Source organism: Eulemur rufifrons, chromosome 8, assembly GCF_041146395.1.
Source record: "Eulemur rufifrons isolate Redbay chromosome 8, OSU_ERuf_1, whole genome shotgun sequence".
Classification (NCBI taxonomy): Eukaryota; Metazoa; Chordata; class Mammalia; order Primates; family Lemuridae; genus Eulemur; species Eulemur rufifrons.
In genome coordinates, this window is record NC_090990.1 from 31,917,029 (window position 1) to 31,927,382 (window position 10,354).

A 10,354-nucleotide genomic window follows, 5' to 3' on the forward strand; every position below is an offset into this window, starting at 1 on the left:
TGCTCCCCACCTGGCTTCCGATCCTGTTCCATTACCAAGTCCAGTTTTGTTTGGTTTGGGTTTTTTTGAGATGGGATCTCGGGATGACGCAATGTTGCCCAGGCTGGAGCGCAGTGGCTCTTCTATTAACAGGCGTCGTCCCGCTACGGGTCAGTGCGGGAGTTTTGACCTGACCTGCTGCACCCGCCAGGCACGCTGAGGTCCCGAGCCTGGAACTTAGTGCGGACCCTCGTGGGCGCAGCGCCCTGCAGCCCGGGCTCCTGGGCTCCTGCGACCCTCCCGCCTCGGCCCTGGGACTACCGTCCTTTTAAATTCCACAGTATTCTCTAATCACTACCAGCCATCATCAAACACTGACGTCTCTTTCTCGGAGAGTTCCTCCAGCTGTCTGGTGTCCCTGCGTCCCTCTTGCCCCTATAATCCATAAGGAGCCAAACGATTATTTTAAAAACGTAAATCAGATCCTATCAATTTCCTGCTTAAAACCCATTCGTGGTTTTCCGTCACAGAATAAAATCCAGACTTCTTTATTTTATTTATTTATTTATTTATTTATTTTTGAGACAGAGTCTCACTCTGTTGCCCAGGCTAGAGTGAGTGCCGTGGCGTCAGCCTAGCTCACAGCAACCTCAAACTCCTGAGCTCAAGCAATCCTCCTGCCTCAGCCTCCCGAGTAGCTGGGACTATAGGCATGCACCACCATGCCCGGCTAATTTTTTCTATATATATTTTTTAGCTGTCCATATAATGTCTTTCTATTTTTAGTAGAGATGGGGTCTCGCTCTTGCTCAGGCTGGTCTCGAACTCCTGAGCTCAAACGATCCGCCTACCTCGGCCTCCCAGAGTGCTAGGATTACAGGCGTGAGCCACCACGCCCGGCCAAAATCCAGACTTCTTTCCATGTCCTCAGGGCCCTGCCTAGCCCTCTGTCCCGTGTCGCCTCACTGCGGTCCCCGGGCCTCCCTCCTTCCTTCGGGCCGCGTCAAGCTCTTTCTTGCCTCCCAGTTTTCCCACCTGCCCACGGCCCGCTCCTTTCAGGCATTTGGATCTCAGTCATATTTTCCTGTTTGGGTTTGTCCATAGCACTCACCACCATCTAAAATTATAATAATTATTGACTTTATTGCTCATTTCTTGTCTGCCAATTTAGGATGGAAATTCCTCGACAGCAAGGACTTTGTTCTGTCTTATTTACCGTTTTACCCCTGGTTCCAAAACAGCGTCCAACACACACCAGCTACTTGATAAATACTGTGGAATAAATAAATTGTGCCATGGAGCTCCGAGTCCTCAGTTTGCACAGACGAGGGACGAGGAGCCGGGCCTGTGGCATAAAGGATCCAGCCGGGACCTGGTGGGCGGCGGTGGAGACTGTCAGGTCCGCAGAGGCCTCCACCCGGCCCTGCCTCTCTCCAGCCTGCTAACCCATTTCCGCACTCGGAGGTAAACGAGCCTGGCTGGACTCAGTGTACCCAGGCCCCACGAGGGTCAAGCGGAAGCTCGGCAAGGTGGAAGGGGTACCGGTGGGGTGGGCGGTCATAATTACTTTAAGGAGTGGTAAAGGTCAGAGGTCCCCATCAGTGGCCCTGCGCACCCTGGGGCCTGCGGAGGACCCCGGGCCGCGGGGGGCAGGGCATGTGGGCGGTGGCGGGGTGGGGAGGGCGTGACTCCGCCCCTGGCGCGGCGGTAAGTTAATAAAAGCGGAGCGCGGTGATTGTGGCGTGGCACCGCGGAGACACCTGTCTGCGACGCCCGCGGTGGCTGTTCTCTCGTCTGGTCTGGAGTCCGCCTGGGCCCCACGCCGAAATGGAGCAGGAGGCGGAGGAGCAGGAGGCTGAGGAGCTGAGCCAGTGGCCCGGGACGCACCAGCCGGCCCAGGTGAGTAGGGCCTGGACCCCCAAGGCCGCTGGAGCCGGCGGCGCAGGCCTGGGTGGGTGCAGAGTGAGGAGGCAGTGGAGGAGGGGGGAGGCTGGGGGGGGCAGCAAAAATCTGGGAGGAATTAGAAATCCAAGGGAGGGGATTAGAAAAGGGAGCGTTGAGGGAGATCAGGGACGTAAATCATACATAGTTAATTCAATTAATAATCACCGACCATTAGAGCTTGTGTTGAGCGCTGAGGGTAAAGAGATTTCAGGCAACTTTTCGGCGAGGGACTTGGGTGCTCAGGAAAGCAAAGACAAAGTTAGGAAGTCAGCGAGAAAGGGCAGGGAGGAAAAACTTAAACATTTATCAGAGGCTTGCAAAGTGGTGGGCCTTTGCCAGACCATAAGACAAGATATGATGTCATTTTATTTTATTTATTTTTTATTTTATTGTAGAGACGGAGTCTCACTATGTTGCCCAGGCTGGTCTCCTCCAAACCAGCCCAGGGTCTCAAGCGATTCTCCTGCCTCAGCCTCCCAAGTAGCTGGGATTACAGGGTATTCCATTTGATTAATAAAAACATTAAGCTGAATGATTGGAAGTGTCCAAATTGCTGTGAAGGAGAAGTGGAGGGGGAGCATGGGAGCAAATAGCAGAAGTGTTTGATCGAATTTAGGAGGTTGGAGAGACAGCGAGAGTTTGGTCTGGGACCAGAGAACTGGCAGGTGAAGGGTTTCCAGGTCCCGAGACCAGAGATAGTAGCTTTCACTTTGAGGGAAATCAAAGATGCCTAGAGAGCGAAGGGAGAGTGGCCCCAGGGAGGGGAGGCAGGGACACCCTCGAGGTCATTCAGAGCTTGAGTTGGTTATTCCAAGAGCAGTAAGAAGCCGATAATGGATTTAGAGTTTAAATATGATCTGTCTCAATTAGAAAGTGCCTGTGGGCTATTTAAATGGGCCCCAGCAGTAAGCAGCTGAAATTCGTGAGAGATCTTCCCTGGAGCTATAGATTTAAGAATAATTGGGGCCGGGTGCGGTGGCTCACACCTGTAATCCTAGCACTTGGGAGGCCGAGGCGGGTGGACATCTGCAAAGTAGGATGTAACTGGAATCATTTGGTAATTTTGAAATAAGTTTTTTATTGAAAAGACAGAATAAGTGTCTTTCCCTTCAATTAGCAATGTTCAAAGTTAGGATGATAGCTGGCTTTCTGTCAAATTGGGCTCATGGATTTTCATAGATTCACTCTATTTCTGTCAACAATCATTCTTTTCTATTCACAACTCATCCCAAATATGGCCAGTGGGAATCCTTTGTGTCCTTGAAAAATTGCTTTTTTCTAAAGTTTGTGGCAAAATCTACATAGCAAAATATGCCACTTAAGTGTTCAGTGGCATTAAGCACATTCACATTATGCAACCGTCACCACCATCCATCTCCGTACTTTTCATCTTCCCAAACTAAAACTCTACCCATTAAATAGGAACTCCTCATTCTCTGCTATCCTGGCAACCATCATTCTACCATCTCTTTTTTTTTTGGAGACAGGGTCTTACTCTGTTTCCCAGGCTTGAGTGCGGTGGCGTTATCACAGCTCACTGCAGCCTCAAACTCTTCTTTCGACTCAAGCTATCCTCCCACCTCAGCGGCCCAAGTGGCTAGGACTACAGGTGTGCACCACCATGCCCAGCTAATTCTTCTATTTTTGGTAGAGAAGGGTCTCACTCTTGCTCAGACTGGTCTCAAACTCCTGCCCTTAAGCGATCCTCCCACGTTGGCCTCCCGAAAGTGCTAGGATTATAGGTGTGAGTCACTGCCACTGGCTTACGTTATCTCTTTGAATTGAACTTACTTACTTTACTCATGAAAGTACCTCATGAGTGGAATCATACACTATTTGTCCTTTGTGACTGGCTTTTACTTAGTATAATGTGTTCAAGGTTCATTTGTGCTGAAGCACATCAGAATTTCCATTTTAAGGCTGAGTAGTCCATTGTAGGTATATACCACATTTTGTTTATCCATTAATTCACCATTGGACATTTGGGCTGCTTTCACATTTTGACTGTTGTGAATAATGCTGCTATGAACATGCAGTACAAATATCTGTTCCAATCCCTGCTTTCAATCCTTTTAGGTATATACCCAGAAGTGGAATTGCTGGTTCGTATGGTGATTCTATTTTTAATTTTTTAAGGAACCACCATACTCTTCTCCATATTGGCTTGCACCATTTACATTGCCAGCAGCAGTACCATTCTCCATATCCTTGACAACTTGTATCATTTTTTTGATAACAGCCATTCTAATGGGTGTGAAGTGGTATCTAATTGTGGTTTCGATTGCATTTCCCTAACGATTAGTGATGTTGAGCCTCTTTTCATGTGCTTTTTGGCGCATGCTTTTTGGCCATTTGTATGTCTTCTTTGGAGAAATGTCTGTTAAGCTCCTTTGCCCAATTTTGAGTTGGGTTTGTTTTTTTTGTTCTTGAGATTTGGGAATTTTCTATTAACATATATTCTGGATATTAACATCTTATCAGATATGATTTGCAAATATTTTCTCCCATTCTTTGGTTTGTCCTTTTATTCTGTTGATAGTGTCCTTTGCACAAAATTTAATTTTCATGAATTCTACTTTGTCTATTTTTTCTCTTGTTGCCTGTGCTTTTGGTGTCATATTCAAGAAATCATTCCCAAATCCAATGTAATGAAGCTTTATCCTTATATTTTCTTGTAAGAGTCTTACAGTTTTAGGTTTTTAATCCATTTTGAATTAGTTTTTATATATGGTGTTAGGTAAGGGTCCATGTGGATATCCAGTTTTCCCATCACCGTTTGTTGAAATGATTTGTCCTTTGCCCAGTGGTCTTGGCACCCTTGTCAAATATCAGTTTATCAAATGTGTGATGGTTTTTTTCTGAGCTCCATTCTTTTCCATTGGTTTATAGGTCTATCTTTATGCCAATATCACATTGTTTTGATTATTGTAGCTCTGAAGTAAGTTTTGAAATAGTGTGAGTCCTCCAGCTTTGTTTTGTTTCAAGGTTCTTTTGGCTATTTGGGATCCCTTAAGATTCTCTGTGAATTTTAAGATGGAGATTTCTGTTTCTGCAAAAAACACCATTGGAATTTTGATAGAGATTGAATTGACTCTGTAGACTTTGGGTAGTATTGACATCTTAACAATATTAAGTCTTCCAATCCATGAACACAAGATGTCTTTTCATTTATGTCTTTAATTTCTTTTAGCAATGTTTTGTAGTTTTCAGTGGTTAAGTTAACCTGCTTGGTTAGGTTAATCTTTAAGTATGCTATCATAAATTTCTTCTTTTCTTCTTAATTTTCTTTTTGAATTATTCATTGTTGGTATATCGAAACACAACTAATTTTTGTGGGTTGATTTTGTATCCTGCTAGATTTATTAGTTTCAATAGGTTTTTTATGGTGGAATATTTAGGGTTTTTACAAATAAAATCCTATCATCTATAAATTCTTTCTTTCCAATTTGCATTATTTTTATTTCTTTTTCTTGCCTAATTGCTCTGCCTAGAACTTCTACCACCAATCCCTTCTTTCCTACCCTACATGCAAGTCACAGTCATCAAGAGATACTGCTCCTGACTTCTCAGACAACCCCATCCTTTTTTTTTTTTTTTTTTTTTTTGAGACACAGGCTAGGGTGCCGTGGTATCAGCCTAGCTCACAGCAACCTCAAACTCCGGGGCTCAAGCGGTCCTCCTGCCTCAGCCTCCCCAGTAGCTGAGACTACAGGTCTCAGTCATCACACCTGGCTAATTTTTTCTATTTTTAGTTGCCCAACTTTTTTTTTTTTTTTTTTTTTTTTAGTAGAGATTGGAGTCTCACTCTTGCTCAGGCTGGTCTCAAACTCCTGAACTCAAATGATCCTCCAGCCTCAGCCTCCCAGAGTGCTAGGATTACAGGTGTGAGCCACCACACCTGGCCCCCAGCCTTTTTTCAAAGAAGCATTTTTCACATCTGTTTTTTCCCCATATCTCCTCCAATGCTTGGATCTTAGATGTGCCCAAGCAGTTCCCACTCAAGGAAGATCCTATTCTATAGAAAAATATTTGCAGATGGTTTCCAAGTTTTGCTAAAGCCAAGACCCATCTGAAGCCTCCATTCTTCCCATCTTTGTGGCTTTTTCATTCATTCTGCTGGTTTGGGATGTTCTTTCACCCTCACACTTAACATATACTTTGGAGATTTTTTTCAGTTTTGCTGAAGGTGTAGGTTATGAGATGTTTTATTTTCTCTCTCTGTTGTTTTGTATGAAATAAAAAACAAAAACATGTCAAGGAGGAAGAGTGGCCCGAGTTACATTTAGGCTTCCGTTGTATTCCTGTCAGCCAGACCTGCATCTTAGAACGCCCAGTCTGAAAAATGGTGTGGAAGCAGGTTAATTCGGGCAAGAGATGATGGAGGGCTGGATTAGGATGGGGTCTGGGGATGTGGAGGAGGAACATGTGGGACTGGAATTTGAGTTAGGGTAAATTTCACCTGACTCTCTCTCTCACCAAGGGTAACAGGAACGTAATGTCCATCTCGGACACGTGGAGAGTAAATTTCACCCGACTCTCTCTCTCACCAAGGGTAATAGGAACGTAATGTCCATCTCCGACACGTCTCTACCTTCTGGAATCAGTGGGGTGCGCACCTCTTGGAACCATGGCATACCAGGCATTCAGCACTTTCCTCAGGGAAGAGAGATGTCAACGACCCCCTTGGTGTCTGCCGAGGTACCAAGGCAGAATGTGAATGAAGTGGGGCCACAGTTCAGTATGTCACTGCCTGAGAATGGTAGCTACTGCCCCCAAGCGATTCCCATTTCTTCTCAGATGATTTACTATCAAGGAGTGTCTCCCTCCCACCAAGAGATGCTTTTCAAGGGGTCCCAGGTGATGCCCTTAGGAGAGCCCAGTAATACAGGGGTGGCCATGACCTTCACTGGGCATCCAAGGATGTCCCCCAATGGACTGCCAGACTCAGCTTCTAGTGGAATCCCTATGATGTCCCACTTTGGGGCCCCAACAATGCCTTATTCTGAACCCTTACCAGTATCTTCTAATAGAGCCTCTTTAACATCTGAGATGTCATTGGCCCCGACTATACCTTCCACTGGGGCCCAGGTTATGCTCCCCTCTCTGGCTCAGATGTTGCCCCCCAGAGATCCCCATGACCTTGGGATGTCCCCAGCTGAGTCCCAATCACTGGCATTACAATCCCAGGACCCTTTTGTGAGTCAGCCAGCCTCCCAGGCAGGCCTCTTCCTGCCTGAGCAGCCCATACTTGCTCCACAGAGAGCAGACCCAAACTCCAGGGCCCAAGAAGGGGCACATGGAGGGAGACCCTTAGCTTTAAGGCCTTACTTGTGCCAGCATGAGAACTGTGGAAAAGCTTATACCAAGCGCTCCCACCTCATGAATCACCAGCGCAAACACACAGGTGAGTGAGGTCAGGTGGGATGGGGGGGAGGGGTCTCTGGGTTTTAGATTTGTGCTGGGCCACTGGTTTGTGATTGTTTGGGGTGAGCGCTTCATCTTTCAAGCTTGGAACTAAGCTATACTGGCCCAGTGGAATTGCCATCCAGAATGACCACTAGGATGACAGGGAAGAGGCACTACTGTGTTGCTCCCTCACTGGTTTCCCGTACCTTCCTTTGTCATTGGCTGCTCTGCCTCGTAGTCAGACCCTTTCCCTCCTACCTACTGGCCTGTTCTTCTGTTTAATTCCACCTCTGCCTTGTCGTCCCCCCAGGTCAGAGGCCCTACAAATGCACTTGGGAAGACTGTAAATGGTCTTTCTTCCGTTCTGATGAGCTTCGACGACATATGCGCATACACACCAGATGTCGACCATATAGATGTGACCAGTGTGGCCGACACTTCATGAGATCTGACCATCTCAAGCAACACCAAAGGACTCATCAGCAGATGCCAGATCCCTCAGACCCACAGGCCAATGATGGAGAGATGGGTGGTCCTCCCCAGGATCCTGCCTACCTCTGACCAGCTCACCTCTTTGGTGGATGGAAGCTTAGATGAAGTCAGTGCAAGACGGAGGCAGTGTTGAAGCCCAAACAAAGTCCTGGACCCAGTCAGAGACTCCTCAAAACCTGTCTTGGATGCCCTGACCTCTCTGTGGCCACCTATGTCTGCTGGAGTGTAGCCAGAGGGGAAGATGGAGCACAGCAGAGGTTAGGCTTAAAACCCTTTAGTGACTGTTTTGCCTGCTACATAAAATTCAAGTTCTTTATCTTGGTATTCCAGTTTCCAGACTCAGATATGTTCAAATCCTGGATTTACCACTAACTAGCCGTGCAACCTTGGGACAGGTCTTGGATCACTATGCCTTGTTTTGTCTTCTGGAAAATGAGAAAACAATGACTGTATTGACCATGGCACATGTACCGCATCAGATGCTCTCTGGTACTCACTGGCCACATGCCCACAGTTTCTGTCTCTTCCCACCGTGACTTCTAGACTTGGATGGAACGGCCTGCCATGGGGCCATGGGATCTGGCATTGCAGTGCCCAGCCTGGTGATTACCTTGCATTACCTCCCATTCCCTCCTGCCTCACTTCCGTCTTCTCAATCTGAATACCTTGGGCTTGTACCTCCCGAATAAAACCTCAGTGTTTAGTTCTTGATTTTAGGCTCTGTTTTCTAGGTGATGTGAGGAAGACATCGGACTAGGGCAGACAAGGATGAATCCCCTCCTCCCACCTACCCCAGGTACCAGGACAACCAAGCACCTGATATTAAGGGGCCTGTCCTGCTCTGCTCTCTCCTGGGGTCGAGGGGAAATGACTACCTTGGCAACTCAGATAGTTCTGAACCGTGTTTCTGGACTCCAGGCCATTTTATTGACCAATCAGCTAATAGTGAGAAAAGAACTTGGCCAGGTTATCAAGTGCAGATATATCTGCTCCAGAGGTGGCCTCTCCCCTAAGAGATGGTGCCTTCTGTAGGTGTTTCCTGAACCCAGTCCGTCCCGGCATGGCCAGGTGGTGGCCACAGAGACATGAATCAGGTCTGGTTTCTACGCTCAAGGGACCTTGGTCTAGGGCTGAGAAGTCCCCCTAAGTGCAGTGGGGAAGAGAAGTTGCCAAAAGGAGGATTAGAAAGGCTTTTTGGTGGAGGTGACCCTTGAACCCAATAAGAATAACATTTCGTAATCCCTCAGATGTTGAGATAAACTGAGCAGGTGAATGAAAAGGGAAGAGAATTCCAGGTAAAGAACACTGGATCTGACAACTGCTCAGAGGAGAGTCAGCATGCAGGTTTCCATTCACTCAACAAGTGTTTTTGGGGGCCCACCATGCAGAGAGCACCAAGGCTGTGTGGACTGATGGCGAGGAGCACGAAGACAACTAAAGGATGTGTCGGGGAAGACCAACTTCTCAAGGAGGTGCCTGAGTCAGATCTGAAGGACTCGTGGGGGTTAGCCATGCCTGCTAGTTCTTGGACATGGTCATGCCCTGTGCTGGACACTAAGGATTCAGAGGTGCACGTGGGCACCCTACCTCTTTTAAGGAGCAGAATATCTGAATGCTCAGTGCTGTCAAAGAGAGGAGCTGGGCCTCTGGGGAAGCCCCACAGCCTTGACTGTGCCTGCCTCTACCCTCCCAGCCCTATCCTGACCCCATCCTGCTTGGCCCCCTTGGTCTGTGTCACTAGTGGCCTCAGCATACCAGAGGTGGATATCCGGGTACCCTCCACCCAAGTCCTGAGTGAGGGGTGAGGACATGATTTTAAAGACAGAGGCAGGGAGTTTAGGCTGCACTGACCCCTCAGCCCTGCTCCAGGAGGCGTTTGGAGCCCAGGATTGAGGAGACAAGGTTAATCCCATTTTAAGGTGTTTTCTTAGGCTGCAGGTGTAGAAATCGGATTAGAGTAAGGGTTTAAGGGAAAGGAGAGGGATTTTAGTGTTTCAGGTGAGTCAAAGGTGGCTTGAGTCAGGGTGGAAAGGGTATTAAAAATTAATTGGATTTGGTTGGTGAGAGCATGGCCAAGGGTGACTCCCAGGTTTCTGGCTCACAAGTAACACAGAAGAGGAATGTATGAACTTCATTAACTTATTTTCTATTTATTGTGATATCTTTCATACATGCAAAAATATTTGTATACAATTTGAAGAATAATAAAAATACTCATTTACCTCTTAGGTCAGTTGAGAAAAAGAATTTGCTAATACATTTAAAATGAATTCCCCATTTTTCTCTCCAGAGGTAACCACTATCCTGAATTTTGGTTAATCTTGCTTTTGCTATTGTTTTTTATCACATATGTATCTATTCCTAAATAATATAGTAATTGGTTTTGTATGGTTTTGGACTTTATATTTATTCTGTTTGGGCTTCATTGAACTTTTTCAATCCAAGGGTCTACAGTTTTAATAAAACTTGGAAAAAATTTGGCCATTTTTTGGTCAAGTTTTTGGGTCCCTCTGCACCTTCTAGCACAACCTGT

The 10,354-nt window shown here is 46.7% G+C and overlaps 1 protein-coding gene across 1 annotated transcript; it reads left to right on the top strand.

Annotated features, from left to right (window-relative positions):
• The first annotated feature begins 1,806 nt into the window (after nucleotides 1-1,806).
• On the top strand, nucleotides 1,807-7,890 carry KLF17 (KLF transcription factor 17). The gene is made up of 3 exons (XM_069479165.1): nucleotides 1,807-1,878; nucleotides 6,475-7,327; nucleotides 7,640-7,890. The coding sequence occupies exons 1-3, from the start codon at nucleotides 1,807-1,809 to the stop codon at nucleotides 7,888-7,890; spliced, it is 1,176 nt and encodes a 391-aa protein (XP_069335266.1).
• Nucleotides 7,891-10,354: the final 2,464 nt, after the last annotated feature.

Bases quoted from the DNA above. Each gene is read 5' to 3' on its own strand.
- KLF17 (XM_069479165.1), top strand. From the start codon at position 1,807: ATGGAGCAGGAGGCGGAGGAGCAGGAGGCTGAGGAGCTGAGCCAGTGG. The intron at 1,879-6,474 runs GTGAGTAGGGCC...TCTCTCACCAAG, and splicing joins GGACGCACCAGCCGGCCCAG to GGTAATAGGAACGTAATGTC. The intron at 7,328-7,639 runs GTGAGTGAGGTC...TCGTCCCCCCAG, and splicing joins TCACCAGCGCAAACACACAG to GTCAGAGGCCCTACAAATGC.